Source organism: Colletes latitarsis, chromosome 12, assembly GCF_051014445.1.
Source record: "Colletes latitarsis isolate SP2378_abdomen chromosome 12, iyColLati1, whole genome shotgun sequence".
NCBI classification, from domain to species: domain Eukaryota; kingdom Metazoa; phylum Arthropoda; class Insecta; order Hymenoptera; family Colletidae; genus Colletes; species Colletes latitarsis.
The window spans coordinates 23885453-23907785 of NC_135145.1; the positions used below are offsets into that span (position 1 = coordinate 23885453).

The 22333-nt window shown below is 40.8% G+C and overlaps 2 protein-coding genes across 3 annotated transcripts; one reads left to right on the forward strand and one right to left on the reverse strand.

Annotated features, from left to right (window-relative positions):
• The first annotated feature begins 225 nt into the window (after positions 1-225).
• Positions 226-21446, forward strand: Cbl (E3 ubiquitin-protein ligase CBL). Its single transcript, XM_076780218.1, has 8 exons — positions 226-1069; positions 15261-15407; positions 15482-15748; positions 15822-16041; positions 16117-16281; positions 19473-19749; positions 19829-20419; positions 20634-21446. Exons 1-7 carry the CDS (start codon positions 504-506, stop codon positions 20413-20415), a joined length of 2229 nt encoding a protein of 742 aa, XP_076636333.1. The 5' UTR covers positions 226-503; the 3' UTR covers positions 20416-20419; positions 20634-21446.
• Gtpx1 (glutathione peroxidase-like 1) lies at positions 11072-14919 on the reverse strand. 2 transcript variants are annotated; one of them, XM_076780219.1, is made up of 6 exons: positions 14760-14824; positions 14130-14234; positions 12545-12647; positions 11860-11969; positions 11690-11781; positions 11072-11613 (listed from the first exon to the last, which is right to left on the reverse strand). In XM_076780219.1, the coding sequence occupies exons 2-6, from the start codon at positions 14191-14193 to the stop codon at positions 11398-11400; spliced, it is 585 nt and encodes a 194-aa protein (XP_076636334.1). In that variant the 5' UTR covers positions 14194-14234; positions 14760-14824; the 3' UTR covers positions 11072-11397. The 2 variants fall into 2 exon arrangements, with proteins under 2 accessions (XP_076636334.1, XP_076636335.1); XM_076780220.1 differs by lacking the exon at positions 14130-14234 and having other exon boundaries at positions 14760-14919.
• Positions 21447-22333: the final 887 nt, after the last annotated feature.

Genomic DNA, 22333 nt, shown 5'->3' on the forward strand with positions numbered 1-22333 from the left:
GTTTGTTCTTCCAGTATTGGAATACGGGTAACGTCTATTTATTTATTTATTCGATGTGCAATAATGCACGTTTGAATTTCGTAAAATTCGGGGCCCGAACGGCATTAGTTAGACGGTTCAAATCGAGCGCGCTACGCCACCGCCGCCAAGCGTCCGTGGATGGAAGCAAATGCATAATTAACGAGTACGGGCACGCTTGGTCATGTCAGTGTCGATTCGTGTGGTTGTCCGCTGTTGTCAGTACGGTGTAGCAAGTCTAGGATGCGGTATCGCGTAACGTTATGGTACATCTCGTGGCCGCGACTTCGTGAGAAGGTCGTTGATGTAGTGGACGCGTCTCGCTAAAGGGGAAATGCATTGTACCGTATCGCGCGAGTGTAGACCAGGCTAACCTAACCAAGGCTTGTTTGTTGGTGATTTTTCGAAGGTGTAAGTGCAAGAGTGCGCGGGGACTCGCGTCGAAGGCGAGCACCACCACCAGGGAGTCCCGGTGTCGGAGGGATATGCACGCGCACGTCAAGATGTCGTCGGGAGGACACAGCAGTCGTACGCGCGCCGTGCACATAGGTTCAATTTTTCAGAAGCTCCACGGTCGCTTTGCCGACCCTATGACACTACCGAAACTCTCCACCGACAAACGAATGTTAGATAAGACCTGGAAGTTGATGGACAAGGTGGTGAAGCTCTGTCAACATCAACGGATGAATCTGAAAAATTCACCACCGTTCATCCTTGACATCTTGCCTGACACGTATCAGCGGCTCAGACTGATATACAGCAAATACGAAGACAGGATGCAGGTGTTGCACAGCAACGAACACTTCTGTGTGTTCATCAACAACCTTATGAGAAAGTGCAAGCAAGCGATCAAATTGTTCAAAGAGGGCAAGGATAAGATGTTCGACGAGACTTCCCACTATCGTAGGAACCTGACAAAGCTGAGTCTTGTATTCAGCCACATGTTGTCCGAATTGAAGGCCATCTTTCCCAGCGGTGTGTTCGCTGGACACAAGTTCCGTATCACCAAAGCGGATGCAGCCGAGTTCTGGAAAGAAAGCTTCGGTATCAGGTGCGTACCACGATCCAACGATCGATTTCCTCCTCTTCCATTCTTCCATCTTTTCGATCGTGTAAACAGGACACACTTGCCAGCCGCGTGTGCCTCGCGACCCTGACGTGTGCGTAAAAACGAATAATAAACGCGCGCTGTTGGGCTCGCACGTGCGCACACCTAACCTAAAAACGACTGCACGTCTCATTGATATTGACATTACCTATCGCGTAACTGAAAACCGGGACGTGTCGGCTCGTGTGCAGCTGACGGCGTCCGCGAAATGTATTTCGTCGACCGGAAGTGTTCTTTTTCACGCGCGAACCGATATACAGGGTGTCCCAAAATAGGCGATACAATACTGACGCGAATAACCTGTCTCGGTTTTGACATATCCACTTGGTTGTATTTGCTTTTCTACAGAATGTGCTGATTTTTAAATATTTGGCAATGAAGTTTTTCGATTTATTAGCGTTTAGTCCGTTTTCTCGAGTATTACGAGGCATGAGAAGCGTTTCTTTCGTTCTATTGTTTTTCGTATTAAATTTACAATGTCATGGTAAGGACTGACACGATAGGTATTATCGTTTGTTATACGCACGAGATAGGACACGAAAGTATTAAGATTTCATTTTCTCCGACGATAACGTTAATTCATTTAACGTTTGCGTGCGATACGGAACTCACGTATTGAAGCAACGTTATCGCGTTTCTGACGTTACTTTCAGTGAAGCTATCTACGCGTACTTGAGAGCACAATGCTCACTTTTTCTTTTTAATTACTCGATAATCGATCCATGCGATCGACTCGGATAAAACGAGTTGGAATGGTCTCGAATTTAGAGTAGTCGGTCAATCCTTCTCGTACGCCGACAAATCGCGAGGTTCTTTTGCGGGCAGACCATGCAGCGGCAGTCAGTCATTCATGAATTGGCTCGAACTGCTCTCGCCGTTTATTTATACCGGCTGATAAATCGCTACGCGGCGGCACGTAGCCGGGCAGCACGGCGTCATGACGTATTCCAGTAAAAGTAGGTGTGCGTGTGATTTGTAAAACGATACTAAACGAAAACAATCCAACCCCTTCCCTCAGCGCGTCCTCTTCTACCTTTTGAGCAACAGTAACCTGGAAACGAATTTTACATCGATGGTTAGCGATGACTAGAAGACTAATTAACACTTTGACTATCATATATGGATGATAGGATTTACCGCTATGATACTAGAAAAATTCATTTTTAAGTTAATACCTCCAGGGAAATAAATTTGGATGGAATTTGTGAATTTTAACAAGGTTACGAAAATAAGTACCGAAACAAATTTTAGATTATGTAGTTTGCAACGATGTAAAATGAAAAAGCGTATTCGAAGCAGTTTCTTTCGGTCTTGAGCACATCCAGCATCGATGGTCCGTTCCATGAAGTTCTACCGTTAGTCGATCGTTAAATTCTTTTGTCGTTGGACGCGTTCCCGGTTCTCCGGAATCGTGAGAGGATTTCCTTTCTTTTCTTCCGTGCCTGCGATGCTCCACTCGCGACCAATGGACAGTAACCGACCGACAATGGTCGGTAACGGTTCGTCCTGACGATTTACACGGTTCGACGCTCGGTAACGAGGTATAAATGGAATTCCGATTACATAGACCGGAAGTAGCTTTGCGCTAATACAGGCGGTAACTGTTCGTCTGACGGCGTTTCTAATGAAATCACGGACGTGTTTTTATCGGTTGCGTCGCGGATCATTTCCGATATCGTCGAACGGAAACGCATCGTCTTTTCTTTTCACTGCGAACTGAAATGACTCGTAAGTAAACATTATCAGCCGAGGATTATTATTTTCAAAGTTTAATCATTTTAATTTATTCAAAGCGTCGAAAAAGAGTAATAGGATAGTTACCCCCGTTCTTCCTTTCAGACCGATGGCGTACAGAACAAAGCTCGGTTCGCAGTGACCCCGTTAATGGAATCTGCAATTTAGCAAATAGCCTTAGTCGCGACGGTGACTTTTTCTTGGATTCAATGAGTTCGCTTAGACGCTACATCGGCAATGCACTGATTTACGTATACAGTGTGTTCGGCCAACCCTGGAAAAATTTTTAACGAGAGATTCTAGAGGCCCAAAGAGGCCAAAAGAGGCTTCGTTAAAAAGTTATTAAAAAATTAAATTAAAGAATTTCAAATCATTCTGAAAAAATTATTTTTAGTTGCAGGGGTCAATTACAATCATTTTTGGTGAATAGACATACCCTCGAAATCCTAACCATTTTCGAGAAAAAAATTGAATAAGTGGACAAATTTTTCGACGAAATTAAAAAATTTCAAATCATTATGAAAAAATTATTTTTGGCTACAGGGGTCAATTACAATTATTTTCGGTCATTAGATATACCCTCGAAATCCTACTCAGTTTCAAGAAAAAAATTCGGATAGATGGACAAATTTTTCGTCGAAATTAAAGAATTTCAAATCGTTCTAAAAAAATTATTCTTGGGTGCAGGGGTCAATTACAAGCATTTTTGGTGAATAGACATATCCCCGAAATCCTACTCAGTTTCGAGAAAAAAATTCAGTTCAGGCGGAACTTTAAACGTTAATAACTTCTTAACGAAGCCTCCATCGACAAATTGATATTCTTGATTTTCGTCTTATTTTGCTAGTTTCAAATCAAACTCTACGTGAACATTAATTTTATTGTGCCGCGGGGTTAATCCCGTTCGCGGCCGAAATAAATAAATAAATAAAGAGCCGCGCGACGCAGACGGATGCTTAAAGTTCCACAAGTTTAATATAACCGATTCGCCGGGCCGCATAAAGTATTAATATTTTATCGTTTCCCAGGAAGCTTATTCTATTTTCAGCCAAGTATTTTCTAATTTCACCGGCGGGAACGTTTCGCGGTAGACTATTGCACTATAGGGCTCTGTTAAAGTAAAATCTTCGTTTAGTCTCTTAGAATCGTTCCCAAACCTAAGCTTAATCGAGAATCGATGACCCACAGACAAAATTCTAAACTTCTGCATAACCTAGTAGCAGAATAACAAACCTCAATAATAGGATCAGCATTCCGGAAGATTAGTTCCTATGTGCCCCACAATATAGGGGTCGCTGATTCTTAATGGGAGAACTAACCTGAAACTTTCCGCTGTGCAATATTTTTCGTAAGAACGTGTGTTATTTTTGTCGTTTTGTAACTTGTAGAACACAAATCTCAATAATATGTGTCCCACAATATAGGGGTCGTTGATTCTTAATGGAAGAACTAACCTGAAACTTTCCGCTGTGCAATATTTTTCGTAAGGACGTGTGTTATTTTTGTCGTTTTGTAACTTGTGGAGCACATTGCGTTTCCTCGTAATATAAGTGCCCACGCGTTCTTCGAAGGAGGTTAAACAGGAGTGGAGCATTATCGGAGAACCATTCCAGCTCGGAACGGTAGGATGCGGGCGATTGCAGCGCGATTAACATGCGGCGAGCCGATTCGATTACGCCGATGTGCGAACTTTCAGTTTCCGGTCAAATGATCCGCGGACATCCGGTTGCCGCATGCGCGCGCACGATGCCGTACACGCGACGCTGGCACTCTTTAAATCGAGCATAACACCCGGATTCACGGCGCGTTTAATTCGACGTGGATAAGATAAACGTAAGCTTCGATTCGATTTATCCCACCGGAAATAATATACAAAGCGATTTTAGTAACCGAGCTAAGACCAGCTCTACATATCTTCTCGAGGCAAGGATAGAAAAAAAAAGAAACATTTCGCGCGATTCGAAATTATTTTGTAGAACAATAGAGGTCGTTCAACCACGCAAAATTTTCCTTTACTTTTTCCTATCTACGCTTAGAACGTAGTTCCGGGAATTACCCTGTGTTTATCGTTATTACGCCTACGCGATAACTCGGGAAAAATCAGTAGTCCGATATAAATTTACTTCCGTCGTGGGCGGAAAAAATACAGGCCGTCCCGAATGATGTAATCCGAGCGAAAAATAAATCGAAATCACACGCGGGCGTGTGGTGTTTCTTCTTTTTTTCTTCCTCGTTTTGTAACACCGTCGTTGGAACGAATTTAAATTCGTGTTTGGCGTGGAAGCGACCGCGACCACCAGCTCGCCTCGCTAATGGATGTTTTCAGTGATGAGTGTACCGGAAGTCGGTGGCAAGGGGTGAGCTTTTATCGAAAAGGAGACCGAAGTCATCTATCCGACGCATAGAACGGATCGTTGTAGTGGAGCCGGCGATGTATGGCTGGGGGCAGAATCTTCTCTTCTCTTCACGATACGTATAACGATATCCGGATGTGGGCTGGGAAAGCCGTATGAGAAAAAAGTGGTGAGGCAGAATGGAACTCAACGAGGTTGAGCATTCCGGTTTCTTGTCTCCTACGATTATTTCATTAACGTGTCTTTTCTTCCCCCTGGGTAAATACAGGTTGGACCATTTAACGTCCTCTTCTAATTTGTCCGATTTTTATCATCCGTATTTACTATTGAATATTTTAGGCTTCCCGTGCGACGGAATAGTTGGACACCCTGTATTCGAACCGTCGGTGTATCAAGCGTTTTCGTGGCGGGGCGTCCCTGAATCACCGAATTACCGCATCCGGCCTAAAACAAGACCGTTAATTCGACCCACGTCGAGCTCGCTGGGTGATCGATATATGTATCGATATATTTTGAATTCCGTTTCGAGTACACATGACGGCCCGGTACGTTGTACGAGAACACGGCTCCTGTTTATTCACGAGATATCGGGTGTCAGGTGCAAAGCTCTGGTGTCTCATAAACTACGCGGATGCAATATGTCGCTGGGAGCTACAATCGGCTTAGCGTTACCATGCAAATATCAAGCCTCCATTGCTTCTTTCCAAACGCAAAGATGGCGTCCTCTAGTCTTCAAATCGTTCCCATAGTTTTGGAATTTTAAGTCCCAGCGTAACGAAAGTTTCTTTTTATTGAAATGCATAAATCTATTTTTGTTAAGAAATTGTCAATATGCACAATTAGATGAACTGCTACTTTTTAATCACGATGATCGTGATTTTGTCGTCACTGTGATAGGTCACTGTTAGTGATTTTGCACGCCATCTCTATGGCACAATGAACGTTGAAATCTTGCGAGATTTAGGTTTCCTTTCATCTGTTTTCTCTTATTTCGAGGTAGCAAAGGTCGAACCGCGCTTGAAATTCGTAATGCACGTTCGCATTGATAAGTTCAGAGGCAGTTTGATGCAGGCTTGTTGACCTTTCGTTCCTAAAGTCGATTTTATATTTTTAAGGACGGTTCCCGCGGATACGTTATTGCATCATATTTGCGCGCACCGCGGCGTTAAACTTTACGTAAACGAAGTTAAATGGGGATCCATATTTACACGAACCTTTTGCCGCGCTAAATTCGCCTCTGAAATTGTGTCGATTAATAACGAAGCACTCCGTGTAATTACTCGAAACGAGTACACGGGCTCGATCCTATAAAAGCGAGTTTTACTCACAAATGAAGGTCACGACCCGGACGAGCGCTTTTTGAATGAAACTGGGCTTAAATCGAAGACTTTTACCGAAATTCAAAATGGCGGTACTCTCCAGCTGGGTCTGGAAGACTCTCGCCAAGACAACTCTAATTGTATCATTATTTATCCATATTCTCACTCGTACGATATACTTCAAACGACCCTAAGGGGGTCATAGATAGATCTGTAGCTGTCTCATAACGTATACAATATTAAATAACACATTTTTTTATCACATTCTGATGCAGTATTTCGAGTAGAGTACAGTGGACTATAATTGAAGGTCATTTGAGGTCACTGTAGATCTACCCGGTTATGTGAAACGGCCTGTAGACTTGGAGGAAAGGAATAAAGGGGTCGTACGCTTTTGCCGTAGGATCGATATCGTACGCGAGCGAGAATATCGGCTGTCTGGAACGCGAATTCTGCACCGTTGGGTTCGTTTCTGTAGAAAAATTCTGATCAGCGGGGGTTGAACGGCATTGATAGGCCCGATGTCTATCAGCTATCCGTGTCTGAAGAGTTACGTCGAAAATCCTGTCCCCCCCGCCTGCCCCCGTTGCCAGTCGGCGAGTTAAGCTCGCATCCGGACGTGGAGCCGAAGCGGAAGGAAGGGGACGTGACGTCGCGATTAAAGCGAATTAAACGAGCGAATTGTACGAATCGTCGTGGCCACGCGTAGACCAGCTATTCACGACTATCCTTCGTCCACGTTTATCGAGATTTTGATTCAGATTCGCTGGCGATCGTGAAAATCGTCAAGCTCGAACTTCGAGGAGACGTTTTTCCACCCCCTGCGCTGCACCACGAGTATCTATTAAAATTCTTTCCACGAAACGCAACTAGGAGCGTCTGTGAGTGTAGATCGCTTAGCAACAAGTGAAATTGGGGGTGGAAATCCTCCGTACGAGGCGCGAGCTGATCGATGAGGCATTGAGCACCGTGGTCTACACCATCCACAGACTCTAGTATTCGCCGCTGACGTTATTTTTGGACACTCTGTGCGTTTGGAAAATAGACTACGGTGCTTGTACATTCGCTTTACACAGAAAGTATCTTAAAAGTTTGCGTTACGCGGATGCGGAGGAGCTTGCGCGTCGTTTGCAGTTACCCGCGTGTGTCGTTGAGAGCATCTTTGACTCGGTCGAGCGACGACGATGTTCGATATAACGTCGATAATGCGGTTAACGGTAGGCACCGTCGAGGGAGTAGCCTCACGGATTCACACGAACACGCAGAACCTTTAAAACGAACGGGGCATCCTTGAAACGCGGCTCCAGTCGTTCCACTGACATTTTCCATGGGTGTATTTTCGCCGTACATTGCGTAACCGCGTTCAACCGTCGATGGTTAGAAACCTTACAGCGGGAACCTTTTTGCCGTGGGTTGAAAAACAAAAGGACGGTGAAGGTTTCCAGTTTAAATTAAACGGCTTCCATCCTGAGTCTTTCCTAAGGGCCTGAAAACTGTTAAAACGTAGGTTTAGATCGTTGAAACGGTCGCAAATATAAGAATTGATATTACGTTAAAACATTGATCTTCGTTTGTGTAAACTAGTATCGCGTTTCTAACGAGGTCTCAGTTGCCTGGAGAGGCCTTTCATTATCTGCGTGCATTAGGCATTCGTCATCCTTTGTTTTTAAATTCTTAAGCAAGGGGCGAGATAACGCGTGCATGCAGGTTCGACGGATTGTCAGCTTTACAGTTGCGGCGCGTTTGTCGAAACGAATTGCCAAGTCCAGTGTTTATCAGCCTATCGATAAACACGATAAATAATTTGATAGAACGGGCGTGAAATATCGAAAGAAAGTTCAATGTTACGGTCGGTTGATTTCGAATCGTCCTCGGGCGAGAAACAAATCAGCGATCACATGGAAGACGGGCATCGGTGCGTTGGAAAAGCAGCGATCTATGAATGGAGGCGAGCCTCGGATCAGTCGACAAGCAAGGACGACTAATTATAGCGTTAGTATCTCTCGGCTTCATTTTGTACATTAACCACGCACAGTCTATGCATATGTATGTACACACACGTACACGTAGCAACACAGTGTCCCGACTTTATCACCTGGAGGAAGCTTGTTTTTGATAATATCAAAGACTGCCTCATCGAACAGCTAGTTACTAACCGAGTTAAAGAAAATACAGACGTTGCATTGTCTCCAGCCGTGAAAGTTGCACAAAACTCGACATTTCAGTTCCAAACAATGCATAGGAATGAATAAAATTACATTCAGTCTGCGCGGATGACGTTCAATTTCGCCTCAGGACATTCTTTTGTACCTCCGTCCGTTTTAGAGATATAACTTCTCCCAGTTGCGTGGGACACTGTGTGTATTATATAGACGTGTACAATATACATGTGCGTGTAGATATATCGCGGAACATTCAATTCCGAGACACGGGTTACTCCTGCAATAGAGGACGTGACCCAGTTTAACGGTGACGTAAAGCGGCTCAGGATTGAAATTCAGGAAGGACACGCGCCACGGCGAACTCCAGCGTCTTTTCTTTTCTTTCCATCCTGCATCCCGTTACCCAGATCCCGGATAGAGTGGCAACTTTCCTCCAAATGTGAATTTTAACGCTTTAACCCATCGTCCCGTACCTAAGAACATTATTTAATATTAATCTCGCTGTAAATCTTGATAGTAACTAGATTCTAGTTGAATCTGGCGATTGTGAAGATTACTAATTAGATAAAATAAATATAAATGGAGGCGTGGTAGCGCGACATCCGTTGTTGAAGTATCAACGCGCAAGAAAAAGGAGAGAAAAAGTATTTCGCGGTAGGTCGAGTGTTCGCCTTTCATCCTTGACCTGCTCCCGCACGGGACACGATGGCCTGTAATTATGTCATCGTGTTGCTCAAATGTGCCTGGGATGCATCGACCCATTTTTCGAGCTGAGAACGTCGAATTAATTTCTGACACTGTTGGAACAAGCTCCGGAGACGAATGCGTGTATATCGGGTCGTACAGCGAGTAACAAGTACTTTCTGACAGAAACTTGAGTACAGTCGTTCCATCATCGACACCTACAAAACATTAACAAGATAGACTATGTCCCTCGAATTGTCTTAAAAAATCACTATACAGGGTGTTCCGTCAACCCTGGGAAAAATTTTAATGGGAGATTCTAGAGGCCAAAATAAGACGAAAATCAAGAATATCAATTTTTTGATTGAGGCTTCGTTAAAAAGTTATTAAATATTAAATTAAAAAATTTCAAATCGTTTTGGAAAAATTATTTTCGGTTGCAGGGGTCAATTACAATAATTTTTGGTGAATAAACCTACCCCCGAAATCCCACCCACTTTCTAAAAAAAAATTCTGTACAGGCGGAACTTTAAACGTTAATAATTTTTTAACGAAGCCTTTATCAACAAATTAATATTCTTGATTTTTATCTTATTTTGGCCTCTAGAATCTCCCATTAAAATTTTTCCCAGGGGTGGCCGAACACCCTGTATATTCTTCTTATTTATTTCAGTTCATACTTATACCTTACAAAATTAAACACCAACATATTCTTCTTACGTTCGTACCATCCTTATACGTGCAAGTATGAAAACGTATGACATCATACTGGTTTACGAAAGTACCGGTATTATCAGCAGTAAATTTATTCTGTCCACAACATGTGTTCTTTTACGATCCATTTCTTCTGTATAATTCATTGAATAAATTTAGTACAGCTCGGTTAAAATATTGAAACCGTTCACTGCAGAATTGATACAGGCTTCTGTATATAGATACAAAGCCACAATAAATAATCTCTGGCCAATCGGCAACAAACATTCCTTTTCTTAATCCATATTTCATCAGAAGGTCGTCGTGGACGCACTGAGGCACTGAAAATAAAAAGATGGCTGCAGAAGTCTATTGTGAACATCTGGACCGATTGAAGTTAGCATTGAGAATGAAACTATGGCCAGCTGTATTCGACAGAGAGTCTTCTTTTGCCAGGATAACAGGTGACCGCATGTCGCGAAACAGACATTGTGAAAAGTGGAAGAATTTGGTTGAGAAAGGCCGATGAGTCGGCCAGCCTACTTCCCGGATGTTGCATCAACAGTCTGTCACCTTTCAGAGAAAAAATGAATGCAGCACGGGACGCGCAAAAGCAATCCTATGCTTTAAAGGCACGTTGCAATTATAGATTTCTCTGACGTGCGGACCATTGTCTTTTTCTGCAGTAGTAGTGGGTGCCGCGGGCGTGCTTTCGTCCTACGTCACTGCGTTTACGTTTGTTCGTGACCGGGTCTATTTTTAACATCATTAGTGCCTTTTATACGGTTCGATTTAATTGTTCCACGATCCCTTCGGATTAAAATTTGCTTCCACTAAGACGAGGCATCTAACAAGGCAGACAGACTATCAGTAATCATCAAAATCAGTTGATTACTGTGTAATTTTATAATAGGGAACGCCTCTTGTACTGTAAACAACATAAAAATATTATCAAACACAGACTCACAGCGGCTCAGAGGAAAAACATGGCACTGAAAGTATATTAGAATTACCTGTTTATTATTTCTCACTTATATATACGGTTATAAAACATTTATTTATCGGTACTTATTTAAAAAAAGAAAAGATTGTTCGTTTGCATGTAGAAAAGTGTATGTATCGACAGAGACATAATAGTAAAGCTCTGTTATATTAACACTATGTGTCTAAAATTTATTACAATTTAACACAAAATATTGATACGCTTGTTATGTTTTTCATAGGAACAAAGTGCGGTCGATGCATCAGCCTTAAATAAGTGTTCCTCGATTACAATTTGTATTATGTACAAATTGTAGTAGACTGAGAAAACGATACAAGAATGCTTAGAAATATTTTTCAAGCTTGCTCTTCAGTTTACTAGGATCTACATCAGGGCCGTGTCGCTCCACAACTTTGCCTTCCTTGTCGACGATGAACTTGGTGAAGTTCCATTTGATGAAGCTTCCCATCAATCCTCCTTGTTCCTTTTTCAAATACTTCCAAAGGGGATGAGCCTCGCCTCCGTTCACCTTGATTTTCTCGAACAAGTCGAATTTCACCTAGAACAGAATGCAAGCATACGTTGAGCAAGTTTCCATTTGTATCCATACGTGTATTTGTAAAAGATTCGAATACCTTTTGTCGTTCAGCGAAACTGCATATTTCCTCGCTCCCACCTGGTTCTTGTCCGTTAAATTGGTTGCAAGGGAAAGCCAAAATTCGTAAACCTGTAAACGTATCGTTTCGTAATTGATCGATAGTGTTAACAAGTGTGTTGGAAAATAGATTTATCGGATTCATTGTACCTTTGGACTCGGCGTATTCATCGTACAATTCATTCAGTTCTTTGTAATTTGTCGCTGTGAGTCCGCATTCTGACGCCACATTTACTATCAAGCATACATGATCCTTGTATCTGAAAATACGACAAAATGAACGGTATACATGTGTACATGAATATGCAGAGTGTTCAGCCACCACTGGGAAAAATTTTAATGGCAGATTCTAGAGGTCAAAATAAAACGAAAATCAAAAATTTCAATTTGTTGATTGAGGCTTCGTTAAAAAGTTATTAAACAATTAAATTGAAAAATTTAAAATCGAAAAATTATATTTAGTTACAGGGGTTAATTACAAGCATTTTTGGTGAATAGACATACCCTCAAATTCGTACGCGTTTTCGAGAAAAAAATTCGAGTAGGTATGAAATTTTTCGAAAAAATTAAATATTCCAAATCGTTCAAAAAAAATTATTTTTAGTTGCAGGGGTCAATTACAATCATTTTTGGTCATTATACATACCCCCGAAATCCTACTCAGTTTCGAGAAAAAAATTCTTTACCGAAAATATACCGTGTGGGCAGAAATGTTTCTATAACTTTTTAACGAAGCCAAAATCAACAAATTAGTATCCTTGATTTTCGTCTTATTTTGGCCTCTAGAATCTCCTTGTATAAAAGAACAATTAGCCAGCTTGACGGGAATACTTACGTCGAAAGTGGGACATCTTCGCCTTTGATGTTTTTGACGGTAAAATCGTAAATCGATTTAGCGTCCTTGTAATTCTCATTTCCGCTCATGGTTGCTGCCGCGACTGAAATTGGTCGATATTTAGAATATCTCAATGTTATTTTACACGGAATATGTCATTCATAGTGGATTTAAAGTGCTGGAAACACAACGAATGCAAAGAACGAGAAATGGCGCGAAACAGACACCTTCCACATTTTTGGCGGTAAAATTGTTAATCGATTTAGCTTCCTTGTAATTCTCATTTCCGCTCATGGTTGCTGCCACGACTGAATTCTACCGATATTTAGAATATCTCAATGTTATTTTACACGGAATATGTCATTTATAGTGGATTTAAAGTGCTGGAAACACAACGAATGCAAAGAATGAGAAATGGCGCGAAACAGACACCTTCCACATTTTTGGCGGTAAAATCGTTAATCGATTTAGCTTCCTCGTAATTCCCATTTCCGTTCATGGTTGCTGCCACGACTGAATTCGACTGACATTTAGAATATCTCAATGATTTTACACGGAATATGTCATTTATAGTGGATTTAAAGTGCTGGAAACACAACGAATGCAAAGAACAAAAAATGGCGCGAAACAGAAACAATGTAGTCTTCTATCGGTGTGTGTGTTTTTCGTCTCGATCGTAGATGTGTGAAGGTTAGAAACTCGCGTTAATTTAACCCTAACCTTACTCGTGTAATGATTACTTGCAACTTCTTCATAATTAATGTATGACACGTCGTGCATGGATCGTTCTCATTGGCGTGTGCAAAGTTTACTATATTGATTGTGTGTTCAATGCTGTGACATTTAGCACGTATCGTTTCAAAGTTACGTTCCTGTTATTTTATGCTTATACTACTACACATTATACCTTCAAACTGTGAAAGGTAAACGAATATTGTATTTGTTAACGACATAAATTGGAGCAAATAACATTCTGATAACATGCTACAAGCGATACAAAACACAGCAGAAATTCCCAACCTAAATTTAGCATGTTTATCAGGCAGTTCACAGATTGCTAGCAATCTTTCGAGCTTTGGTGGTCAAATTTTAAATACTGTAGAAATATTTTGTGTGCTGATCTTGTTTATTAGGATACGTAGATACGCTAAATGAGTTGGGAACATCTGAGTCGTAGTATTATCCTACTAGTAGGCACATACGCACGCAGAATATAAGTATTCACTGACCGTGATATGAAAGGACATGGCAAGATACGCTTGCTTCGTCGTAAAGTTTCTGCACACGTGAGATTAATTTCGAGATCGTTGGGTAATTTTGTTAAAAAAGCAGTAATACTTCTTTTTAAATAGTAGCGATACTGTGCATCTTTTTATACGAATGAATTTATAATACGAACTGTTTTCGATGCAATGCTCGCGATATTATATCGTACAATTGTTAATAATCGTCTCTGTAGTTTGATCTTTGGATGGATTACTATCGTATTAAGTTTCATCCTTGAAATAAAAAGATTGCACCTCGGTTTTCTCATAGCAGGACGGGGGAAGAGGGGAACAGGTGTAAAACTTATCGAATTACGTGCCTGTGAAATTTCGAATAAAGTGATTGACAAATCCCACTGGCAGCACCAATTTCATAAAACGCATTCTTCGGTGCGTAGTATTGCTGTACGTACACGATTGTGCCCCTGAAATTGTACTAATACTATTTACGATTCGAGAAGTCCAAGCTAAATAACGCGTAGCAGATTAGTTTACCGTGATTTCGAACAAGTTATATACAAAATGTGGAATTTGATATTTGTCATTCTTTATTGAAGGGATGTAGAGATGTAGTAGATAACGGTAATCGCGATAAAATTCTGATGTCTAAACGACGGATAAGATTATAAACAACTATGTAATTTTGTTCTTGGGTAAACCGTGGTATGATACTGCTGTAAAATAGCGTGAAGAATATGTATATCAAAGAATAATTTTTTAAAAAACCGTTACAATGAAATTTTTGCACGCGACGGATTGAAATCGATTGCCATCTGTCGTTCGTCGTGCGAACCTCGAAAAGACCGTACTATCGAGTTGCACGAGACGTCTGATATTTTACGTAGAATCACGTAATATTTTAATGCTACGTATTTCTGCACGTACGATGAAAGCGATGATATGATTTGCGCACGATAATAAATGTTCATGGTAAAAATCACGTATCTTACCAAAGATACCTTGACAATCGTTAGAAATAGAGAGAACCGTCAACCACGCACTAGAAGCTCTGCTTTCACACTGACGAGCCGGTTGCCATCTACTAGCTTAAGTGAGCATCTACCGGGTGGCACACATACGCAAATATACGTGTGTTGACGACATATGATTACAGTAGAAAATGACTTGGACATTTTATTTTCTTGACACTGATTCATTGAATGACATCGAATTTTATGGGACTTATAGAATTTATCGAATACTTCAATCTCTAATCAACTGAAATAGAACCTCATCGTCGTAACGTCGAAATAAAAATGATTATTTTTAATTAATACATGCTATGATGATGTACACGATTTGCACCCTTTTTATGATTGTCTCTTAATCCTTTTAAGTTTAACCTGCCCCTTAATCTTACACCAATAAGGTCAATACTCTATTTGAAAAATAAATGTTACAATACAATGTTTAACATGTTAACAGTAGATAATTTCTGTTTTTGTTTTTAGTACATTGGTCCCATGGAAAGTATTCAGAGATAAGTTGAATGAAGTTCATCCAATTAGTTCTGTGCTGCAAGCTATGGCATTGAAGTCTACAATAGATCTTACATGCAATGACTATATCTCTAACTTTGAGTTTGATGTGTTTACAAGGTAAGTTTACAGATATAAAAAATCAATTATTTTGTAGAATTACGAGATTTTAATATCTTTCTTATCCTTGGTAGGTTATTTCAACCTTGGTCTACGCTTTTACGTAATTGGAAAATTCTGGCTGTGACCCATCCTGGATATGTAGCTTTCCTTACTTACGACGAAGTGAAGGCACGTTTACAAAAGTATTGCAGACCTGGAAGTTACGTGTTCCGGTTAAGTTGTACAAGGCTAGGACAATGGGCTATCGGCTACGTAACATCCGATGGAGATATTCTTCAAACTATACCTCACAATAAAAGTCTTTGTCAAGCCTTGCTTGATGGATATCGGGAAGGCTTGTAAGTATATGCAGAATAGGGAAACGTTAACGGAAGTTTAAAAGGTTTCTAACTTTTAATGGTTTTATTTCAGTTACTTATACCCTGATGGCCATAACATAAATCCTGATCTAACATGGGCAGTGCAGCCTACACCAGAGGAGCACATAAAAGTCACAGCAGAACAGTATGAACTATATTGCGAAATGGGTAGCACATTCCAGTTGTGTAAAATTTGTGCAGAGAATGACAAAGATGTGAGGATAGAACCTTGCGGTCATCTTCTTTGTACACCGTGCCTCACGGCTTGGCAGGTATTAACGTAAATTTGATTAATTTCGCGCGCAGACGTGCATCGAGAAAGAATTTTGTGATGTACGATTTTACAGGATTCCGAGGGACAGGGTTGTCCGTTTTGCCGAGCCGAAATTAAAGGAACGGAACAGATAGTTATCGATCCGTTTGATCCTCGAAGAACACATCGGCCTGGAACACATTCAGCGTCCGTTAGTAATGCATCGACCCCCACGCGGGATCTTGACCCCGACACCGAGGTATCCGACTAGGAGTAGCACCTACCCTCATTATATTAAATGTGCTCTATGTATAACAACTTCTCCCAGCAACACGCCTCATTTTTAAAGAATGCTTCATGCATTTCACGCGAGATTTCGAGTTTATACGATCGTCGCGTCATATCATTCGTAAGATTATCATCGAACTCGTTGCCTCTCGCGAGGTACGTAAGCTTGAACGTAACGACAAGAAGGTTACTGTGAATGTTCGAAGAGTGAACAATGTAAAAAGGGACCAACTTTTTTGTCTCTATGTAAGCTTCGTTCGAATCATATTTTTTTCGCTTTTATCTTTTTCGTATGTACATAAGAAACACGCAGAATGGCTTAACTGAATAGTTTTCACGAACGTTTAAAAATTCAGCGAACGATTAATACGAATGTTTTTTGCAGTTTACGAGTGTTCGTTTGAACTAACACGTTTTTAAATTACCTACTCGCAGATAAGTAAGAGTTTTCAAAAAAAGAAACAAAAATTTTGCATTTATGGAGACCCTAAGGTAGGTTGCTTTTTTGCATTAAACCGTTCAGGGCTTATTGTACGACTCATCCGTTCTTGTTTCATTTACTATGAAGTGTTTGCATTCATAATTCATGCTCCCACGAAGCGAAACACCGTGACGTTTAACGTACACGTGGTAAGTTGTACTTAGAGTACAACGATTTATTTGAAGTAATGGAAAAATACGTTTTACGAACGACGTAATGTTTAGAGATAACATTATAGTCGAACACTCCTTACGTAATTTACGATAACGATTACGTATGGATTATCCGCTTTTTTGTACGATAGAGTAAAATCTTTTTTGCACGCGATCAATTAAGAAATGAATCGACTTTTTAAATGCATGTGCAAATGTGTATAGCTGGCAGAGCGTCTTCTTTGGAGTTATATGCATAACGCGACTGTTGAAATTAGTGAAGCTTCGCCTACAATATATCGAGTACACGCTATTAGCAGAATAGGACATTTGTAATGTCGGATCGATGCTTTTGTTAGCGTGCAGTTCGAAAATAGATTCGTTAATAAATTTACGTTGCAAAGTAGGAAGTCAATGATACGAACCGCACCTTCTGCTATAAAAATTCGTTTGAACAAGATTCATTCCTCTTTTTGCTTTGTTCCACGGAAGTTTAAATCACTCTGATTCACTGGCATTTTATTAATATTTGTATGAACAGTGATATATGATAAAAGCATATAAAGGTGACTCTGATAGTACTCTTGATAAAAAGTAGATAAAAAGCGTAGTTATCTTCCGAGAGAAATAGCGTATCGTCTTTCCACGAGAAGAAGGCACAGCGCGTTTGCATCCCCACTCTTGCTGTTTTCGACCAATAGCTATGAGTCAGCGGACTGCAACAGGAGTGGGGATGCAAACATGCTGTGCCTTCTTCTCGTGGAAGCACGGTAGCTTACATCGAGCAAGAAGAAGTGCTATGTAGCTTGTAGACGAACGTACGCGTTCGTCATTTTTCGTTTTTTGTATTTTATTAGACTTAATTACGTACCTGTTGGCGATAGGAACAATGTAATAACATGCGACATCTTTACCAGGGCAAAGATGTTAATTATTTTCATTACCTTAGATATTTATTATTTATTCCGTTCACGCATAAAACAAGTCTTAAAAGGTTTTTATTACCAATGATTGTGTAGGTAGAGCACTTCATGCCGAATATCGATGCTGTTGATATACGCATCTCTTTCTCTTTCTCATTTTTTTTTTTTTTTTTTTTTTCGATACACAGACACCGCAGATTCTGTATGCACGAATCAGAAAATCGCACTCGTTCGTCGCGACCGAACATTATTCTTATAGTTTATCTAAGATTGGCAGTTAAATAACGAGAAACAGTAATTCTTTGAGCGTAGCCACGTAAGCACCGAAGTATTCTACATACCCGTTGCATTAGAAACACGAAAAATTAAAGATTAGGCTTCTACTGCGTTCACGTGTAGTCGTTTAGCGTTATTTGTACAATGGATAGTGCTGCTGATCGATCCCCGATTCTGTTCAGATCTGTTCCAAGCTGCCTGTGTATATCAGCAGCGACATAGAGATCTAAAATAAATATTTCGTAAACATTACTCTGTAGCGTACATTTTCCTCCTACTCATTGTAAAATATTAGGGAAACGAGAAGTACGTTTGTTTCGTTCGTTATTTATCTCTACCTTTCGTTTTCTTTCATTTAAATAAAATTGTATATCATTGTTACGTCGAGTTGCGTCTGCACATGTGTACACATAACGCCCCCGTTTTGCTGGACTTTTTAGTTTCGCTCTTGGCGTCCCTCTGTGGATCACTGTTTGCCAAACATGGAACATGTACACAAAACGAACCAAGGTGTATCGTTATTATCGTTCGCATGATCGTTTATACCTTTATTTTCATAACGTTTACCTACTGGGTCCATTGCTCTGCCCGCTGCATGATCGAACGCTAATCGGTAATGTACATAGCCGAAGGAGAATGGTTTGTCACTGCTAAACGCAGGTAAGTGAACAAATGCATTATGACCCTCCGCTTTCACGCTTTGTAACTATGCATTAATTGTGTGATGTTTCCTCGCATATACAGGGTGGTCTGCACGGAAGCGTCATGGACCATTTCTTTGTGGTAACTGTTTGGGACGTTGATAAAATACAAAAGCAAATAATATTCGATGCATCCTCGTCGTACGCTTTATGCAGGTCACTCTGTACTTTCTATTCTCTAATTCGGATAAAAACACTGAACTGACGCGAATAATTTCGAATTTATACGGTCGCTTTGTAGTTAACGCTAATTACCAATTAACTTTTGTTTCTCACCGAGTCTACGGTCTATAGAAGGCTAACGTCGAGAACTGAAATTAATTTGTACGCTTCATTTTAGTTACACTTTATCCGAACAAAATTTACTCTACTAATATCGTTTACCAAAAAATCTAACGCTGCCTAAAACCTAACTCGAATGATTGTGCATAATGATCGTGTTGTATTCACAAGTGGAATTACAATTACAAGACAAACGGTGTGCTGTAATAACGCAAACACCCTGTACAGTCATTCGAGCATTCTGTCGCATTAATTAAAAGATCAGAGTAAAACGAGTCCGGTCTCCTTTCTATGTTAAACAGTAGTGTCGAAGTTAATGCAATCTCCTGTTACTCTAAATGTTTTAGGAAATAATGGATCTGTGTAACGGGCATTGTGGGTTGATATGCGACGATTCGGACGAAGAAGAAGACTCGAGTCCAACAAATTCGCCAGTTTCGGCGCGACGAATCGTGCCGAGTCCGCCGCTACCTCCTCGACGACCATCTCCGTCTCCCACGCCAAACAGTCACTCCAGGAACGGTCGTCACTTGACTGTACCAAAGGAGAATGCACCACCACCGCCATTGCCGGCAGCTAACACGGTATTCAACTCCAGCGCAGACAATCAACAAAATAATAATAGTAAGCGTCAGTGTATTTAATAAGTTCTTAGGCTGAAATCAAAATCAAGGGCCTCACCGTTATTGTTTTATTCTACCAGTGAACTCTGAAGCAGGATACGACATGTTGCACCGTGCTTCCTCGCCATCTCCGGCACCACCGATACCACCAGTGCCGTTTCCAGTTGGCAGAACGCACATTCGTCGTTCCCAAGGAAGTCACGCTGCTCTAACGCAACCGCAGCCACCGACATTGCCTGAAAAACCTAGTCGTTCCAACGGTGCATCCTCGATATCGAGTCAAACAACATCCGGCAATAACGTGCCGCCGGTTCCACCCCCATTATCGGTCCCACGACCACCAAAAGCGAGCAAAGAGTACAATAGACAGGATCATCATTATGAGAACACAATCGTGATACCCGGTACAAGGCAACATGTCGTCAGGAACATTAATCTGGAAGCAAATACAGCTCGATTGTCCGCTCTAATGAGAGGTAAAGACGATCTTGCCGGTTCTGCTAAGCCAGAAACCGCGGCATACGAGAACGTAAACGTCGAACACATCACCAAACTGACGGCTCTTGGATTTGCTCAAGATGCCGTGATCAGAGCGCTGGGTATTACTAGGAACGATCTTGAAATGGCTTGCGACATACTGCACGAATTTGCCACGAAATCGTCTTGACCAGGTATACATAACAATTTCTAAACAAGTATCTAGTACTCCATATGAACCTTCCTGAAACAATCAACAATGTATCCACCAGTCCATAACTCTGTTATTCAGTTGTAATTCTATACTTTATCGAGGGATCTGTGTTCAAACCAGGGGTGGGAAAACACTCTGTATATATTTATTTTCCAAACTAGAGAGATCCTTTAATATATTTCCCTTTGTTTCAGGATTGAACACCGAAGGGCAGTGAAAATGCATAAAATGTGTAGAACCTGTTGTCCCTGGTGTACGAAGAATAGGTGTTCTCCGCGGCTCAGACTTTCTTGTTCTACGAGCAATAGACACCTTAAAAATCGACAGAGGATCATCGTGTTAGTCGACAGTGTTCTCCATGGTTTGCCTTGAAACCCCAACTGCACGAATCTTTTTTGTCATAATTGGTTCTGTTAGGTCTTGTCGTATGACTGAACAATCTTCGTGAAAGATGCCCGGAAATACTAGCGTATTTCCTTATATGCGTACACGTCCACATACGAGCATACACACACCAACACATACAAAAACAAAAAAAAAAGAAAAAAAGAAGACTGCTTAAAACCGCGACAAGGCGCGACGAAACGTTAATTGTAAGTATGAAGTGATGAAACGTTGAACTTCGCGAAGAAGTTCGCGCCCGTCGAGTACAAAGTATTTCGTTTTCCGCGATCGACGCGAGCGGAATCGTTCTACCACTTTCCTTCGTAGCTCTCAATTTTTCGCCTAGAGTAATTACATTTCTCTTCTCGAATACTTAAAATGGGAATTAAATGAACGTTTGCATCTACGTAAGTGTACAGTGGCCAAACAATACGTAGAACGATTTACAGAATTTTCTCGTTTCGATATTCCGGTTTCTCGTTGTTCGTTTCGCGAGGCAAGGAATATTGGTTAGATTTTTACATATTTAAAACGATACCTCTCCTACGTAAGATCGAGTTTAACTACGAGCGAATTGCGCGTAACACTTTATGCAATGATCGCTTTAACCCGACGAAAGGTCCTTTAAAATTCACGTGCCTCCTAGAAACAGACTTCGCACGGAATTTTCTTTTTTTTTTCTTTGTTATATCGCACATAGCGACTAGTTTATTTATCGAATGTGATACTTCTGTTAAATCCTCGACTGCACCGAATAACATTTTTGATGCATAGGAAGCGAAACCTGTTAAATTAATACCTCACTTTTGTGGCAAAAATGTAAAAAGTAAAAAAAAAGAAGAGTAAAACAAATTACGTTTTTAGTAGTTCAATAAAGATGAACGATGAGCCACAATCGTGAATCACGATGATTTACGGTACGATACAAGGATAAAAAATACTCGTAATTGTACAGTTTCTCCTGCGAAATATATTTTAGCGCATATTCAATCAACGGCAGTCCCTTGTAATTTTGTGGCTTTTGTCGTATCGATTCATATCTATATTGTTAACAGTTGTAAAATCTTAATGTATGCACACGTATGAAACTTTCTTTCGCATAATAAGTTAGTTATCACGAGTGGGTAAAAATATCGTGTACATTTACGCATCGAAACGATAGCGTCGTAATCGATCCTACCTCGCGACCATACCAAAGGCAAATCGTTATTATTTCGTACGAAAAGAAAGCGCATTATCGGGCGTCGCGAATTATAAACAGAGATCCCCAACTTTGCGCGTAAATGCTCTGTTATAAGTTTATCTTCCTATGACCTCGCGTTTTTTGTAAGTTCAACGATGCACCTGTAAAGTGCAATCGCAATCTTCGTTTACTTCTTTAAGTAAAATCGACTCTTTTGAATTCGAAATACAATAGACGTAGATAAATAGATAACAATCACGAATTTCGTCATCGATCGGGTTGAAAACTCCCGGTTTATACAGTAAGGAACAAAACTGAACACGCGGA